We start from the raw sequence: 16,966 nt of genomic DNA, 5'->3' as shown, positions 1-16,966 counted from the left end.
CAAAGTTCGAATGAAATCTACAATACAAAATGTACATGAGTTTATTTAAAATAATTGTTAAAACTACTTAAATAAATATCATACAGTATATTTACAAATTCGAATAGATTAGCCAATTACTTAGCAATTTTAATTACTTTGCTAAATCACCAAGAATTATAAGTCCGTAATAAGCATTGATTACAGGTATGTTGATTCACCTGAAATTAAAAAAAAAACTTGTTCATATTAATTAAGTTGAGCCTTAAAATTATTTATGTATTATTCATTTATTGTAGTTAATATTTCACAACAATGATAAATATCGAAAAAGTTTGTATATATGGTTTATTGTTTAGCAATTTTAAAGTTAGAAGATTACTTTGTAAGCCATTGACTGTCGATGAAAATGAAACGACATTCATTAATTTTGCCGGATTTAATTCGATTATTTTCTAACATAAATATTGAAAATATATAGAAGTTCGTAAATAATTGGATAACTTTATATCTTGATTCTAATTTAATTAATTAATTATTTATTTAATTAAATGAGGGATGCACTTCTAATATTCGGAGGCGAATAAATATTTATGAAGAGATGAAAGATGTTTAATGAAAATTGATGCGGATACTGATAAAGGGTTTGCCCGGTTAGTTCACCATTCGAGCCGCAGCCATGGGCTCCCACTCACCTATGTACATTAAATTCTAAACAGATGTGCAGAGCCCAGCTGTAATCGATCCGTTCCCCCAATAAAAGAAGTGGATCATTGTAAGCCTGTCTGCTAGTATACTCGTAAAAGTCTTGGGGACATATAAATCCAGTTCTGGTGGCTTCGTTTTATACATCAAAAATAAGAGATCGTTCAGCCAGAAGTCTTTTAAATCGTCTCGGGTGATTATTCTGGCGAAATCAATAAGGATATAAATGTTTGGACGACACATGGTAAAAAGGCTATCTCTCTAAGAAATGGTAACTTGAATGCTATTAATTTAAAAAACCGTTAATGGTCAAAAAATTAAATTAAAAGACACAAAATTGTATTAAAAAATGTAATAGGATCGATCTTTCGATATTATTTTATTAAAAAAACAGATAGATATTAGTGAGATCTGGTCTCTGAGAGTATAGTATTCAGAAAACTCACCGGATTCCCAATCTTCCTCGCCTTCTTCGGTACCACAGTTGAATTTTGGAGAGGATTGTTTACATGTGATGTAGGATGTATTGTAATTGATGTTCTTATTTTCATTTATACTTCGAGTGTCAGAGGTGATATGAACTTCACTATTCTGCCATTTGATTAAATCATTTTTCTCAATGGACGGTTGATTAAATATATGATTTTTTTTTATTTCCCCTTTTGTGGAATCATTCAAGCTTGATAAAAGAGGTTTGCTATTAGGCTGCTTGCGTTTAGACGCAGTCGAAGTATTTTTTGAATTGGTTGATGTGTCGTATTGATTTTTAGTCTACGAATATTAGATTTATAGATTAAGCATATTTTCTGCGCAAAACGTGTGTTCACTTACAACTATATCCTTATGATCCAACGGTTCTATTGTTTGACTTTTCGCTGTATTATCTTTGTTGATCGCAGGTAAAACTTCTTTTTCAAGAAAGCAGTTTGAAGATAAACTGTCATGTTCTGATCTTTCAAAATTCAAAACGTTGTCATTTTTCTCTTTTTCAGGAGGTTCGGCTCGAACATCATTGCTAAAATTTTCTGCTTCAAATATAATTGAAATCTAAAACACAAACAAAATGTTTTTTATTAAGTTAAAAAATTATATCTATCCCGTGTACCTTGAAATCCTTGTCTTTGTCTTTATGTACATCATCGATTTCTGATTGATTTAAAGTGTGTATATATCTGTTAACTGCTCCATTGGACTCACAAGCTAATCAAACAAAAAGGCATATTAAATACTTTCATAGGTTGCAAAATTAATAGTTGTACTTACTCGAATAGTTTCGCACAAAAAATGTATTTAGCCAGAAATGGCATACTACTTTCTCTGCAAATTTAAGTTCAAATTTTACATCACCGGAAACTGGTAAAAATGGTTCACTGGACAAAACAAGTGATTTTTGAAAATCAATTGTCCAGGTTTTCAGTATCTGAATAAAAAAGAATACATAATATCAGTCTATAAAAAAAGTTTTCCTTTTTAGATGGAACTTAAAATTTATAAAAATATTATTAAGAAATAATATGAGCAAAAGAAACAACAATAAATCTGAAAAAATAAGATAATACTTGTCCGATCCATTTATACTCAAAACTAGTTCTAGTTCTTTGTTCAAAACAGCCATAGCATAATGTTTGCAAAACCAAAACATTTTAACAAATCTTCACCGACATTAATTAAATTAAAAAGTATAACGAACTAATTTAAAAATAATTGACTTACATCTGGCTTAGCATTTTCTGTGGCTGAGTCGATTAATACAGATACTGAACATTGTACCGTGCCCAAATTTTGCAGAAAACTGGACTCCGAGAACCGTATTTCACATACCTGGGATACATTGAGAGGTAAGTCAATTTTACTAGATGGTTCTTTAAAATACTTACGTTAAGGCTTATTTTCGAATATGGAACACTTGAACAAACTAGTTTGGAAAAATACTGAACATATCGACGCTGAGATGGGATTGTCACACCTTTACAGTCCTTTGTACGCTTCTCATCATACCACGCTAATGCCTCATCGGCGGATTTTTGTAATCCACTAAACAGTAAATATGCACAAATCATGGTACCTAAAACATGGACAAGTGTGGATATGTTAGACGGAGTTTGGTAATTTTAAACATAAAAAAGCCAAATAGCTACAATTTCCTTACCGGTTCTTCCTTTTCCAGCTTTACAGTGTACGGCTACGACATTAGACGAATGTTCCTTAAGCCATAAATCAACATCCGTGCAAAATCGTTGTATTAACTCAATCGTTGGAGGGTTATGGTCTTCGAACGGAAAAACTGATACTCTCTGTAAAACATAAATTTTTTTAAATGCTGCAATAACCAAAATATATATAAATTACCCCATGAAATTTACCGACGTCGTATTTACGCTCTGGGCATAGGTTATATACTTTGTAATGTTGGGCATGATTTTCTTCCAAAAATTTATAGACATCTTCTAGACGGTTTCTGTACAAGCCCTCTATTAAAGCCGGCGCTGGAAACCCCATGGCAATTATGTTATCATTAATGTCTGTAAATAAATAAGCATTGTTTAAATTATTATACTTTATTCTTGTTGCTAGTTATTAAGGTAGCTTACATGTTAAATCCAAATTGTATCCTTTTTCTTTGTATCGTATACGTTTTTTGCTCACTACAGTGCGTATCACGTTAGACATTAACGAAATGGTGTTGGCCATAGTTTAAAAGTTAAAAGACTTCTCTCTTTTAAATTAGGTTAGTCAGTTGCTGACTTCTTTTTTAATCCATTTTAATGTTTAAGCTCTGAAAGAAGAAACGAATTAGACGAGTAAGTAAGGCATTTTTTTTTACTGAAATTATGGTTCTTAAGCTAATTCATAATTCATAGCCCAAATATCTTTAAGTATATAATCTCTGTAAGTGACAATAATATTTCTAATAGGATTATGTTAATCCGTAAGTATTCCTTGAAGTGTTAATTGATATTGTATAAGAAATACATTACAATTTAAATTAGATATATTTCACAATGCTAAGCAACTTATTAGTTTATCACTTGCATATCTTTACATATATCATATCTTTGAGTCGACATGTTCCTACTTGTAAATCAGAAAGCACAAGCCTTACTTGGATACATAATTGGGCAAGTGCATACATACACAACACACTCCTCGCACTAAAGTAGTTTCATACTTTTTTTTTAAAGTACAGGTATAGTTAACTTTAACCCTTTTTATTTAGGATTTTGATGAAGTTTGGTAATGGTATAGGTCCTTAGAATTGCCAATCACACACACACACACCCACAAACACACAAATACATTTATAGCACACAGGTGAAACATACTTACATGTATCGGCATATTATCAAAGATAAACTATTTAACAATTTTCCGCTTGGCATACTACATTCAGTTTGTTTGTCGAATCGTTCAACTTGCCAATAAAGTTTTCTTATTGAAGTCAACGCACGGAACTCGAGCCATTAAATTGGCTCACTGCATGAAGGGGCGATTTTTGAACTATCAAAATCCGTATTTGAAACACTGAACAGTAATTTTGAATTACTTAACATAGCGACTGATTTGGCAACTGTTTTTGTTTTATCTCACAGAGTAGACACACTTTTTTGACAAACTGTTCGCGAATGGTGGTATGTATTGTAGTTAGAGCACATATGCATGTACAGAAATATGTAGATTTGGATGGGCATGTGGACATATATGCACCAATTTTTGTGCATTTATGTACATATTTGTTTAAACAAAAACATATTTACAATTCCACAGACATTTTACACATTTACACTATCAGCACCACACGAATATATGTATGTGCCTACTGTTTAATACATACATATGTATGTGCATATGGGTATGTTTAAGTCAATAAGCTAAATGTATTTGGGATCCAACCGAACAGGTTCTTTTTACTGCATCTTAAAAAGTTATCACATGTTATACTTTAAGCCACGAATTTTCAAATAAATCTTTTAAATTATGTGTAAAACTTAAACAATAGCGCTCATGCTCTATTAAATGTATTATTAATTTATCAAGCGTGAGATCCACAGGGTGTTTAAGGTAAGCGATACCACTACAAGATGTGAAAAAAATCGTGCGGCGCAATCGACGTGCATGGGATCTTTTCAATAAAATAAAAAATATCGATTCTCAATCGATAGACTAAAAACAATATTTTAATATTCAATACTTTTGTATTTTTATATATATATTACTAAACAAATATTTTCAAGTTTTTATTATATCAAATCAAAATTAAAAAATAAAGGCTAATTTTGTTCTCAAATAAGTTTTTCGCAAAAAAAATAAACCTCAAGAAAAAATCATAAAAAAAGTAAAAAAAATTTGAAATGGTAATTTGTAATAATAAAATAACTTCAAGGTATTGTGTGGCACAACAAAATAGTATAAAAAATTGGATCAAATAGTTATTATATAATATATACTTTAATTTGTCATTTCGATATAGATGCAACAGGTTGATTGGACTAATCGATTGTTTGCAAAAACGTACAAGGTGTGTCTCAAAAGTTTCCGAGCTTGTTTTAAGGGCGCCATCTCTTGGTGAGTTAAAAAGGTAAGTCCCTTCCTTAAACATTTTGACTTTGGAACAATGGAAACGGAGTTATAGCGTCCAATCTGGCAGTGGTTTTTATTATCGGCGTCACTGACATTCAATATTGACAATGCGTAGAGTTCTGTCTCAAACGTGGTAATTCATGAAAAAGTTTATGACAATAATTGTCATTTTAACAAACTTAATCCATCATATTTTAGTCGATTTGTTGTTCATAAATTTGCAAATCACCATAGAAAAGACCTTCAAATGGCGAAAAGGACCAGGACTCATACTTTTAATTGACCTTTTACCTAAACATTAAGAGGCGTTAACTAAACATTATACTGACTTTAAGATGCAGAAATAAAAACAAAGTTTTTACCGTATCAACCAATTTATTTTTATTTTTTACTTATACGTCAAAAATACGTTTAAAAAGTATCTGCTGCAGTCACTTGCTCCAAACGTATACTAACCCCTTAGGATAACTACTAATAGAGATTTCCTTATGACGAGTATTGCTTTGCTATTTTTTGAACTTAAAGCATTCTAATAAATTTCAATCCGATCTCAAAGGAAATTCTATCTAAAAAAAACCTAAATGCTGCATCCGAAGGCCCGGTATATAAAATAACCAGTTACTTAAAATAGGCGCTGAGGCTTACGGTTTGTAGCAGAACTGCCCAAAGCTGAAAATAATTAGTTTCTTTTTAGATTAAAAATTTGAAATATCGATGGTAATTGTCATGCATTCTTTCTTACCATGTTTAAGGGAAACGTCTTAACTACTGATGACCTGCCTACAAGCACCTGGCGGTTATTTCCTTTATAGTCTTCAAGATCCAAGTAATTATGCAAAACATACGGGTCATTCAAAAACAAGTCTGAAACACGTTTATCCTCGTTTCGGACATCTGGATAAACATATATACCATAAAGTTTTTGAGAAGCGGATGTAATTATACGGCTTCTTTATGAAGGGTGTATTATTGATTATAGAAATTCTGTAACAGTGAACTCCTAAACAATTCCGATTACTTAAGGCTCTTTAATATGCAGACCAATTATTTTTGCGAAAGCTTGTACATATACGAGAAACTTTTCCGCATTTTCTTTATTAAAATTGCGTACTTCTAGATTTTGGTTTGACGTAGTTCGAGTCTTAGCGTACTTGTTCTTACTAGTTTTCTAAGTTACAACTTAAATGTTAAGTGCTTGCAATTGTCATGTTAAATGGGTATTCGTAAAATAAATAATGAAGAGACGACGACTATCAGTTTTGTTGATGTAGAGGTTGGTTGGCCGATCAAAAACGATCGAATGTTACGATTTTAAATGTTTAGAGTCTGAGTTTTGGGGTCGCACTTATATTATTATTTTTTAATCATTACTCATAGGCTTCTATGAGTGGTGTTGTCATTAGAATCGATGGTTTCCAACCGGGGAGCGAGACCTGAAACGTCCAGCTGATTGTCCACCAGTGCGACCATAGCTGCCACTGCTGTAACGGCTGCTCTCGCGACCACCGCCGTAAACTTCACGGCGGTTAAAGTCGCTTCCACCTCCATCTCTTCCATTATAGCTACTGGCCCCGGATCGTCCCGAGCTATAGCCCCTGTCCGTGTGACGACTTGAGGATCCACTGGATCCGCGCTGCCGGAATCCACCGCCGCCGCTGCTACTGCTTGTAATGCTGTGCCGGCCAAAATCTCCGCGCCGGCCCCTTTCCACCGGTCCGCCACGCCTACCCTGGCGCGGCCGCCCCTTCGATATCTCCACACGCAGCTGGGATCCCAGTAATTCGGATCCGTTTAGTATATCGCACGCCTTTTCAGCATCATCACGATGCTCGAACTCCACAAATGCAAAGCCTGGAGGGTTAAATGCTATCCAAACTGAATTTAGCTTGCCGTACTTTGTGAACTCCCCCTCCAGATCATCCTTTTTAACTTTATCAGTCAGATTGCCAACATATACTCTTGTCCCACGCTGGTCACCCATGCTAGACATCTATTGTTACTGTTACAGAGATATCCTTTCAGATACCTGCCTTGAAAAATAAATAATCAATAAGTTATCACCACCGGACAATTTAGCGTTTGTATCTATATCAAGTTTTCAACCAGGGTGGTTAAACTAGTTGCAAAAATGCTCATTTTTAGAAATGATCTTTTATTTGGAACACCGAAAATAAACAAAAAATGTCTTTACTTATTGTACTCTAAGTATTTAGAAAATTAACTTTCCATTACATGTCTTCACTTTTGAAAATAATTATCTTTCTCAATGTAAAAAAATGTAATTCCTCGGCTATAGCTGTTTAACTTAAAGAATTTTTAGTTAAAAAATATGAAGCAATAAAAAATATATCAACTAGCACCCTTGAAAAAGTTAAAAAGACCGTTGTAAGCAGATAATCTGAACTTAAAGCAATGAGAATTTATTTAAAAACGATATAAAAGTTAAAACAGATTCAATTATTTTTTCAAAAAAATTTGAAACGTAGTCAAAAAAATGCATAATATTTTTAAGTGCTTGTGAATAAGTTACAACTTGGTCAGAGCAAGGTAAGTTATGACAAAACAAACACAAAAAAATAATTCGTTCAAAATATGACTTCATATTCTATTCGTCATGGCAAATATAATTTCGATAGTTCGTTATTGTTTCATATTTACTGTTCCGATTGAGATATATTTCGCTTTTTACATATATATGGTACGTAGTACTTTTGTGTAGTTTGTTTATTGTTATCTTGAGTATTTACGAAAGGACGCATAATAACAAAGAAGTAAACCTTGTATATTTGAGAATGGCTGAAATGGAAGTTCAAAGCAACAAAATGTCGATCATAGAGGAAACACAAACGGTAAAAATATCTGTATTTCTGTATTCATCTTGTGTTGGAAATGAAAGTAGTTATTTTGCTTAAATGCGCAGTTGATATGTACATATACCTATGTATGTATGCAAATGTAATATATGTATGTATGTATGAATGTTTATGTTTATATGGTTCCCTGCTATGAGCGCTACCTTTCAAAACAGATGTTTAAAGATTGAAGAGAAATATTTTCATTGACAATTAATTTACTTGCTAGCCTAGAGTGTTCTAAGCTGTAAATTAAAACTTCAAAATAAATATATTGTAATTCTACAATATACATATTTAAATTGTATTCTAATCAAGTGTCATTGTGTTCCAGCAGACTCGGAAAGAATGTGGAAAAAGGGGTCGAAAACCAGGTAGAAAGACGTCTACTGAAAAATTGGACATCAAGGCTAAACTCGGTAAGACTAACCAAATAGTTGCATATTTGTTTGTATGGTGGATAATTATTATTATTAAAATCCAGTTCATTAAAAATGATCTTTTTTGTAAATTCATGGTTAGGAAATTTTACATATTTTAAGTAAATTAAATATTTATTAATTAAATGAAAAACTTTTTATAATAGATTTATTAATTATTATTATTAAAATCCAGTTCATTAAAAATGATCTTTTTTGTAAATTCATGGTTATGAAATTTTACATATTTAAAGTAAATTAAATAATTATTAATTAAATGAAAAACTTTTTATAATAGACTTAAATAATAAGGCAGCTTCCGATCAAATAAGCAGTTTTTGTATACATCGTATTCTTGTAAAACAATGTATTAATTTTTACTTGAACCTGTGGTTCCCGATTACAGAACGCAGTAGGCAAAGTGCTAGAGAATGTCGGGCTCGGAAGAAACTACGGTATCAGTACCTTGAGGAACTGGTTGCAGATCGGGAGAAGGCTGTAGTTGCCTTGAGGGCTGAACTGGAGCGCGTCGGTATATAATTTATTAAGCTAAGTTCAACCAATTTATTTATTCCTATCTGTATTACAGTTAATTCAATGGAATAGACAACTAAGTGAAAACAGCACTACAATCAACTATGACCAGTTGCTCCAAGAAATCGGGCTCCTCAAACAAGAATAACCTACTTTACTTCTGAACATAAAATAATTACTTTTATAAAAAAATAATAATAAAAAAAACTGCTATCTATATTGATAAGATAAATGGTTATTTATATATTGTTGTATTGTATATTATTATGTGTTATACACGATAAGACTGTTTTGTATGTATGCTTGCGCTTATTGCTTCACTCGATATTTTTCATCTTTCCTCTTTTTAAACCATGTAAAGTTTTATAGATATTTTGGGTATATATTTAAAAATGTATTTATAATATTTTTAAATGAAATTATTTTAAAATCTGATCGGTTTTCCCAAGATCCCACACATGGAAATTGTTTCAAGGGAATACAGTAAAGAGGAACAGCTGTAAAAGAAGCGATTATTTCAGTTTCGATATTTAAAGAACTATTCGATAACGTAGCTCTGCAAAAAACACCCATCTCTTCCATGTCATTAAAAAAATTATAGAATAAAATACAGAACAAATGTAAACATTATTTATAAGTGGCGCCAACAGTTCTTCAACAATATAAGAACTAGTGTCATCGGTTGCACTTATATACATATGTGACAATATATAAAAACTAGTACTGGAATCTCAAACATAATATGGCTTTAAATGGATTTTTAGAATTCTTCCAGAAGGGCAAGGTAGAAAAGGCCAAATCGAAAAAATTAATCCAATTTATATATTTCAAACTTAATTTTAGACTTTTAGGCCTAAGAAACCCTTTGCCTCAGGAACAATTAGATATTCTCTACATAAACAAGCTCAGGCCAGTCTGCAATCCGGGATTAATCTCCGGCAAGTTGTGCGGTTACCGCAAGGGGAAAATTTGAATGACTGGCTAGCGGTTCATGGTAAAATATATTAATATAATATTGATAAATAACTATACAATTCAATTTAAATATTTATGTTTCCTAGTTGTGGACTTTTTCAATCGAATAAATCTTATTTATGGTACCGTTTCGGAGTTTTGCAACGAAACTACCTGTCCAACTATGTCCGGTGGATCTCGGTATGAGTATTTGTGGGCAGATGGGGATTTGTAAGTAAATAAAGTTTATAAATCATTCCCAATTAAGTATATATATAATTTTAGATACAAAAAGCCAACCGCCCTCTCAGCACAGAAATATATTGAGCACCTAATGGATTGGATTGAGACGCAAATCAACAACGAATCTGTTTTCCCCGTGTCCACTGGTAAGGCTGTAGTTTTATTTATACTTTATAATATTTTATTTATATAAATAAATATTACTTTTTATCACTTTTTCAGATGTTCCTTTTCCAAAAAATTTTTCAGCTATTAGTCGTAAAATTTTAACCCGACTGTTTCGTGTATTTGTTCACGTCTATATTCATCATTTTGACCGTCTAGTGAGCATTGGCGCTGTGCGTATAACAATGTGATATATGTATATACCATGTTAAATGTTAAATTTTTTTTAGGAGGCTCACGTAAATGCTTGTTACAAACATTTTTACTACTTTGTACAAGAATTCGACATGATTTCGGCCAAGGAGCTGGAACCACTGCATGAAATGACTTCCAGAATTTGCAAAGACAAGGATTAAATGTAATTCGTACTAGAATGTGGTGTAAATACTTTTTGTTTATTAAAAAATAAAAAAGATTTCGACTAGTTTCTTTTTTCTCGATTATTAATAATTTTACTTAACTTTTCATTTATTACATTTTATAAGTGTGTATGTTTATTTCATAGAGGGTATAGAAGCTGTATTCTTTTTATATACAATCGGTATATTCGACTTAAATAGAATTGGTCGCACTAATGTCAACAGAAATTTTTGCACTAAGTGTATTTTGTGCAGATTATTTGATTAAAATTAATCCGATTTAAAGTATTGTCCATAATGGAGGTGGTTGATCCAGATGCTCATTTGGTGGCACTAAAAGGTAGAATGCGTATTTATATATTCAAAAATTTCGATTAACAAGGTTCCTGTTTTGTTTTCAATGTAAAGTAATGCGTTTGATGCGGCCCACTTTAGTCGGACTTGGACCTGTAGTAACCTGCGAGCCATCGGATTTGGTTCAAAAATTTAACAATTCTCAGGAAAGCGACGGTATATTGGGAGCCTGTGCGGAAACCCTTAGCGGCCGGACAAGTTCTGTTGCTGCCTCAATCTTTTGGGAGCATTTATTTAGGTGAAACATTCGCCAGCTACATCTGTGTCCACAACACCACCGCCAATCCTGTGGAATGTGTGACTGTTAAGGCTGACTTGCAGTCAAACACGAGCCGAATTAATTTGTCGATGCACGAGAACGTCAAATCACCGGTGGTATTAGCGCCCGGTGGAACTATTGACGATGTTATACGATATGAGGTTAAGGAAATCGGAACTCATATGTAAGTTGCTATTACAGCCCAGCACGAATAAGTAAAAAGTGATCAAAAACTACTGACATTAAAACATCTAAGAATTGTAAAAAGTCATTTAACAAAAACATGTGTACTTGCCAAAAAAATAAGAAAGTCATGTGTCTTTTCTTTTTATTAATTCTTTCTCAATGTGAGTTATTTCTTATAAGTAAATTTAAGATTTAAATAAGCAAATCCATCTATACATTAATCTTAGAATTCTGTTATTTTATGGTATACAACTATACTAAAAGTCCAAGTCTAATATTATCTCCATTATTTGCAGTCTCGTCTGTGAAGTGAATTACTCAACTCCAGCGGGCTATGCGCAGTCCTTGAGAAAGTTTTTCAAGTTTCAAGTTCTTAAACCCCTTGATGTAAAAACCAAGTTCTACAATGCAGAAATCGACGAAATATACTTGGAGGCCCAAATACAAAACGTGACCACCAGCCCATTCTGCCTAGAAAAAGTCGAATTGGATGGTTCGGAAGATTACTCCGTAACTCCATTGAATACACTTCCAAATGGCGAATCTGTTTTTACTGTCAAGAACATGTTGCAACCTAATAACAGTTGCCAGTTTCTTTACTGCATTAAAGTAAGCTTACGATTTTTAAATTCCAAATTCATTCCATTAATTATCTATGTACTATGAGCAGCCCAAGGGTGATATAGCTAAGGACATAAACACTCTGCGGCAATTCAATAATGTGGGAAAGCTGGATATCGTGTGGCGGTCTAATCTGGGCGAAAAGGGCAGGCTGCAAACCAGTCAATTACAACGGCTGGTGAGTATTTAAAAACTTAAAATACATTTTGGTCAACTTTTAATTGTAACTTTTTAATTTTAAGCCATTTGAGTGTAAAACCCTCCGTTTGGAAATACTGGATGCGAAGAATACAATTAAAATCGGAACAATATTCACGTTCAACTGCCGTGTGACGAATACATCTGAGCAAACTATGAAATTGAATGTTCGCCTGGTTTCCAAGTTTTCTGCAGATAGTCAATATACTGGTTGTGCCGATTTTATGCTGGGTCTGCTGCAAAGTGGGGAGGCTGCAGAGTTTCCTTTGTCCGTTTGTCCATCTAAATTAGGCCTCGTTAAAATATCACCATTGATATTGACCAACACACTCCAAAATGAACAATTTAATATAGAAAATGTTGTCGATGTATTTGTAATAAGTTCGGACTACAATAACGATCCCACAACTCACCAAAATAAGTTAATTCGTTATGAAAGTGCTGCAAACTGTTTAAATCAAAAGCAAGTTCAATTGCAGGTTGTATAGAATTATCTGTTAATAAATGTTCAAATAAAATATTAAAAAAATATGTTTTATATATATATTTATTATATTATATATTATTTATATATATGTTTTATTTTACTTTTTTAACATTAGATATTAAATGCATACAATAATCCTGTAAAGCTAAGTTTCAGTTATTTACTGAAAATTTAGAACAACATGTTACTGATAGCCCGGCTTTTTTTTAAATTGTAATCCGGTCACACTAGTTGGCTGTTTAGATCACAACAATGTTACGAAATGTGTGTAGTTTTTCTCCTCATCTTAGAAAATGTGTTTTTCAAGGCAATCAGCCAATTCGAAAAATGGCGGGCCATTCGAAGTGGGCCAATATCAAGCATACTAAGGCCCTAAAAGACGGCGCACGAGCTGCACTATTTTCAAAGATTTCGAGACAAATCCGTATGGCCATACAGGAGGGAAACTCTGCGGATCCGGCCATAAATTCCCTTCTGCGGACCGAAATTGAAAGGGCCTTGAAGCAAAACATGCCCAGCGGCACAATACAAAACACTTTAAACAAATTTAAATCAAGTAAAATTCAACTTAAAAAGTACCGTTTGGACATCAGGTATAAAAGAATCGTATACATGATATGCATTTTTTACACAGACAATTTTTCTGGAGTTAAAATGGATGCGACTCCAATGATAAAGAAAGCCGGGTAATTTGTTAAAAAAGAAATAAAATTAAATTATTTTTAAATGAAGTAATTATAAATCTTCTAGAGGCGAATTCATGGATGTCGGGAATCTTTTTGAGGATTTTGGCTTGATAGAAACTAAATATGATACATCAAAGCTCCTTGACGGACCTAATTTGGAAGATAAGGCCACTAATGATGCGATAGAATTTGGTGCCGAAGAGATCGAAATAGTTGATAATGGCAAAGGCTCTGTTAATGTATGTATTTTTTTTTTTTTTTTATATTTCTGTGTCGTATAATATTTTAGTTTACATTTTTTTTGCAGTTCCTGTGCAATCCTGTTGTTTTAACTACTTTAAGTAGAAATTTGGAAAAATCTGGGTACTCTATTGAAAATAGCGAACACATATTCTCTCCGATGGTATGGACTTATTTAATTTAATGGTTCGAAATTCGAGTATAAATTATTATGCTTTTAGAATGTTGTGAAATTATCCCCAGAAGACCAAAAGGCTTATGACGTGTTCATTGAAAAACTGAGAACCATACCAGGTTTAGAGGATATCTACGACAATGTTGAATAAGTACAATTTTTGAAATAAAACAGATTGAAAGGAAATATTAATAATTAAATATCAATTACTTCTTAATTTTAATCACATTTTAGTCAAAACTCTTGAAAAAGTACCTTACAAGTATTTCGTGCCTTGAAATCTACTAAATATCATTGTATATGATAAATAATTTAAAATGTATTTTTTAGTAAAATGTTTACAACGATACGTCACGTACGTTAACATGTAGCCACGTGTTTCACATTCAATGTTCCTATTGCACCACAATCGTCTTCTGTTATTTTATATATTATGTAAAATTAGTGAGATACCCTTAACGAACTAAACTTCAGCTGTTTTATGCGCCACTAATACATGTGGAATCAAAATCGTTGGTCAAAAAAACTTAATAGGAAAAATGAATTATTTAAGAGTTATTCAAAATAATTGGAAAAAATGCACATTCGGTGCGGCAGTATCTGTCTATGCACTGCAATCGCTGAAAACGCATATTGAGTATACATTCAAAAAACATTAAAAATTAGACAACGTATTCTACTATTTTTTTTTCCAGGATTGAACAATATATGCGAGAGTTTGCTTCGAGCATTCAGTCAAATTGGGTATCAGACCGACCGAAGAAAGTACTTGTGGTTATGAATCCAGTGGCCAATAAAAAGAAATCTGAGAAATTTGTAAGTAGATGGCACACAGGTGACCAAGATCTTAACTCAGCCTTAGTTTTGCAGTTTAAGAACTATTGTGAGCCGGTTTTGCATTTGGCTGGGTATTCTATAGAGATTCTTCGAACGAATCATATTGGACATGCAAAGACATACGTGGAAGAGTTGTCTGCGCTACCTGACGCGATTGTAGTTGCTGGTGGCGACGGAACCTCTTCGGAGGTTGTGACTGGCCTAATGCGTAGGCGTGGCAACCTCTGCCCGATTACCATCCTCCCACTGGGACGTTCGGTTCAATCCGCATCCAAACGCATCAACATCTTTGGAGTCAAGGACGTGGCTTATGTTAAGAGCCTCTGCAAAGCGTTGGAACCTATGCTGAAGAATGAAAGCCAATATCAAAGCGTGATCCGCTTCGATGTTATTAACGAAGACGACGGAACCAACAGTCAATTAAAGCCCATATTTGGCCTAAATGGTCTTTCCTGGGGTCTTTTAGAGGACATAAATGTGGCAAAGGACAAGTATTGGTACTTTGGGCCTTTGCGTCACTATGCGTCTGCAGCATCCAAAGCATTTGCTGATAACTGGAGTTTAAAAACCGAATATATATATACACCACCATGCCCAGGGTGCATTGATTGTGCTTCTGTTCAGCGGCAGGAATCCGTTGTACCCTCTGGTCTCTTTACAAGGAACCTCCTGAAGTACCAAAGGAACACTGGCGAACCAAAGAGAGCACTCGTTAAGAACGAAAATTGCAGTAACAAGTTCGAGGGAAGCGTAGAGGCCAGTCAAATTAATATTAATTGTGTGCAAAACAGGGATAACTTTGCGGAACTGGAAAGCCAATTCATAAGTTCATTGCAGCCGGGATGGGATTTCATCAAGCAAATTCCTCAAGTAACCTGCAGCAACATTTTACCAACCTTGGTCGTTAAGAGTCGAACCATTCAACTGCATCCGGTTGGCGAATTGGCCGAGAAGTTTTACTCTATCGACGGCGAGGAGTACGATGCAAGACCCATTAAGGTATCTGTTGTTCCCAATGCTATTAAAGTTTTTTGTTAAAATTTTAAATGTGTATATTAATTAAATCTTGATTAAATGGCGCTTCTAGTATAGCATAACACATTCACAGCAAAAGTTAACTGCTATTTCTTCCCAAATCCAGAGCTGCGTGTAATCATTCTCAAATTTCTCTGCCGTGATCAAAATCAATTTATCGTTTATTCGAATGCATGAGCCAGTTTTACGGCGTAGAACTTTTATTGTAAAAGATTTTGGCTTGCAATTAAAGTGATCATACCAACATTTTCTGGCAATACACTCGATGGAACGGATATAGCGTGGAAAGTAATTTAAGCCTAAATCGATCCAGTTGATCTTAGAAGAGCATTCCCATGGTCGCTGTTTGAAGCCATCGATTCGCGGATGTGCAACTCGATCCATGAACGCCCTTCTTGTTCGTAGACTTTTGCTCCTCGAAGACTCCTTCTTTTCCACCAACGCGAAGTGGTTAGTCTCCCATGCGGGAAAGTGGCTAACTGAAACCGCACCACTATCAGCATAGAAAGGCAATTCGTACGACGATCGCTTGTATCCTAACTGGTAGCTCTTCTCCTCGGGCTCACCTGGTGGATCGATACTCATGTACCGAGGATTAAATGCCTGTCCCAGAATTTTTGCCAAGGACTGCGTTGAAAGCTCTGCACAATAATCAGCATCTTCTTGAGCCGATGCAAAGACTGCAAACAAAGTGATTAAAATGGCCAGCCAATTTAGTTCCTTTTGTAATATCATATTTAGAAACGGTATTTGCAAAAACTTGGTAATAACAGGGATACGCTAAGGGTGATACTGATTTATCGAACTGATTGCAGCATGGTAATCGTTACTCAAACCGTCATTGCAATTATTTAAATCTCTTACAAGAAAATATAAACAAAATAATATATTTAACTAGAATCATATCTTTGGACATTAGTCGAACTAATTAAATATTTGTATTTCAAAAAATCTAGCAGTAAAATTTTACAAAGTCTACAGATAATTTTCAATAAATTGGTCTGGCTATTTTGGCTATATCTGTTAACAGCACTAATGGATTTATCCGAAAAACCCCACCTCTATGAATTATCCGTTATGTTTTATAAAAAAAACAATAG

General features: G+C 33.6%; 8 protein-coding genes across 13 annotated transcripts; 5 read left to right on the top strand and 3 right to left on the bottom strand.

The window, feature by feature from the left end:
• Positions 1-18: 18 nt before the first annotated feature.
• Positions 19-4,748, bottom strand: LOC108111106 (phosphatidylinositol 3,4,5-trisphosphate 3-phosphatase and dual-specificity protein phosphatase PTEN). Of its 4 annotated transcripts, none has more exons than XR_005993879.1 (12): positions 4,012-4,748; positions 3,276-3,460; positions 3,034-3,206; positions 2,834-2,978; positions 2,562-2,749; positions 2,398-2,505; positions 1,948-2,104; positions 1,790-1,884; positions 1,516-1,731; positions 1,131-1,455; positions 675-886; positions 19-200 (listed from the first exon to the last, which is right to left on the bottom strand). XR_005993879.1 is itself a non-coding variant. In XM_041819051.1 (12 exons), exons 3-12 carry the CDS (start codon positions 3,373-3,375, stop codon positions 181-183), a joined length of 1,527 nt encoding a protein of 508 aa, XP_041674985.1. In that variant the 5' UTR covers positions 3,376-3,460; positions 4,012-4,297; positions 4,452-4,748; the 3' UTR covers positions 19-180. The 4 variants fall into 4 exon arrangements, 3 of the variants coding, with proteins under 3 accessions (XP_041674985.1, XP_041674984.1, XP_017075936.2); XM_041819051.1 differs by lacking the exon at positions 675-886 and having other exon boundaries at positions 4,012-4,297; positions 4,452-4,748; XM_041819050.1 differs by lacking the exon at positions 675-886 and having other exon boundaries at positions 4,008-4,748.
• Positions 4,749-6,299: 1,551 nt separating this feature from the next.
• Positions 6,300-7,383, bottom strand: LOC108110901 (RNA-binding protein Rsf1). The gene has a single exon (XM_017220160.2). The coding sequence runs from the start codon at positions 7,250-7,252 to the stop codon at positions 6,662-6,664; it is 591 nt and encodes a 196-aa protein (XP_017075649.1). The 5' UTR covers positions 7,253-7,383; the 3' UTR covers positions 6,300-6,661.
• A 587-nt stretch (positions 7,384-7,970) lies between these two features.
• On the top strand, positions 7,971-9,282 carry LOC108110902 (REPTOR-binding partner). 3 transcript variants are annotated; one of them, XM_017220161.2, is made up of 4 exons: positions 7,971-8,111; positions 8,449-8,533; positions 8,940-9,061; positions 9,123-9,282. In XM_017220161.2, the coding sequence occupies exons 1-4, from the start codon at positions 8,055-8,057 to the stop codon at positions 9,213-9,215; spliced, it is 357 nt and encodes a 118-aa protein (XP_017075650.2). In that variant the 5' UTR covers positions 7,971-8,054; the 3' UTR covers positions 9,216-9,282. The 3 variants fall into 3 exon arrangements, with proteins under 3 accessions (XP_017075650.2, XP_017075652.1, XP_017075651.2); XM_017220163.2 differs by having other exon boundaries at positions 7,975-8,111; positions 8,940-9,065; positions 9,123-9,257; XM_017220162.2 differs by having other exon boundaries at positions 7,979-8,111; positions 8,452-8,533; positions 9,123-9,276.
• A 353-nt stretch (positions 9,283-9,635) lies between these two features.
• On the top strand, positions 9,636-10,853 carry LOC108110900 (MOB kinase activator-like 3). Its single transcript, XM_017220159.2, has 6 exons — positions 9,636-9,851; positions 9,911-10,061; positions 10,129-10,252; positions 10,307-10,410; positions 10,487-10,602; positions 10,660-10,853. The coding sequence occupies exons 1-6, from the start codon at positions 9,810-9,812 to the stop codon at positions 10,783-10,785; spliced, it is 663 nt and encodes a 220-aa protein (XP_017075648.1). The 5' UTR covers positions 9,636-9,809; the 3' UTR covers positions 10,786-10,853.
• Positions 10,854-10,974: 121 nt separating this feature from the next.
• LOC108110899 (probable trafficking protein particle complex subunit 13 homolog) lies at positions 10,975-12,937 on the top strand. Its single transcript, XM_017220158.2, is given in 6 exon segments — positions 10,975-11,128; positions 11,197-11,324; positions 11,326-11,585; positions 11,884-12,196; positions 12,258-12,386; positions 12,451-12,937. Coding segments are annotated over 6 exon segments (1,317 nt in total). The 5' UTR covers positions 10,975-11,085; the 3' UTR covers positions 12,895-12,937.
• A 202-nt stretch (positions 12,938-13,139) lies between these two features.
• LOC108110797 (probable transcriptional regulatory protein TTE1135) lies at positions 13,140-14,180 on the top strand. Its single transcript, XM_017220022.2, has 4 exons — positions 13,140-13,579; positions 13,644-13,818; positions 13,887-13,982; positions 14,041-14,180. The coding sequence occupies exons 1-4, from the start codon at positions 13,146-13,148 to the stop codon at positions 14,143-14,145; spliced, it is 810 nt and encodes a 269-aa protein (XP_017075511.2). The 5' UTR covers positions 13,140-13,145; the 3' UTR covers positions 14,146-14,180.
• Positions 14,181-14,322: 142 nt separating this feature from the next.
• LOC108110794 (acylglycerol kinase, mitochondrial) lies at positions 14,323-15,944 on the top strand. The gene is made up of 3 exons (XM_017220020.2): positions 14,323-14,631; positions 14,690-14,810; positions 14,865-15,944. Exons 1-3 carry the CDS (start codon positions 14,534-14,536, stop codon positions 15,867-15,869), a joined length of 1,224 nt encoding a protein of 407 aa, XP_017075509.2. The 5' UTR covers positions 14,323-14,533; the 3' UTR covers positions 15,870-15,944.
• Positions 15,915-16,950, bottom strand: LOC108110798 (protein trunk). Its single transcript, XM_017220023.2, has one exon. It carries the CDS (start codon positions 16,599-16,601, stop codon positions 15,915-15,917), a length of 687 nt encoding a protein of 228 aa, XP_017075512.2. The 5' UTR covers positions 16,602-16,950.
• Between the last annotated feature and the right edge of the window lie 16 nt (positions 16,951-16,966).

Source organism: Drosophila eugracilis, unplaced genomic scaffold, assembly GCF_018153835.1.
Source record: "Drosophila eugracilis isolate 14026-0451.02 unplaced genomic scaffold, ASM1815383v1 contig_445, whole genome shotgun sequence".
Lineage (NCBI taxonomy): Eukaryota > Metazoa > Arthropoda > Insecta > Diptera > Drosophilidae > Drosophila > Drosophila eugracilis.
The sequence above is the reverse complement of the archived record's forward strand: the minus strand, read 5'-3'. Positions and strand labels throughout refer to the sequence as shown.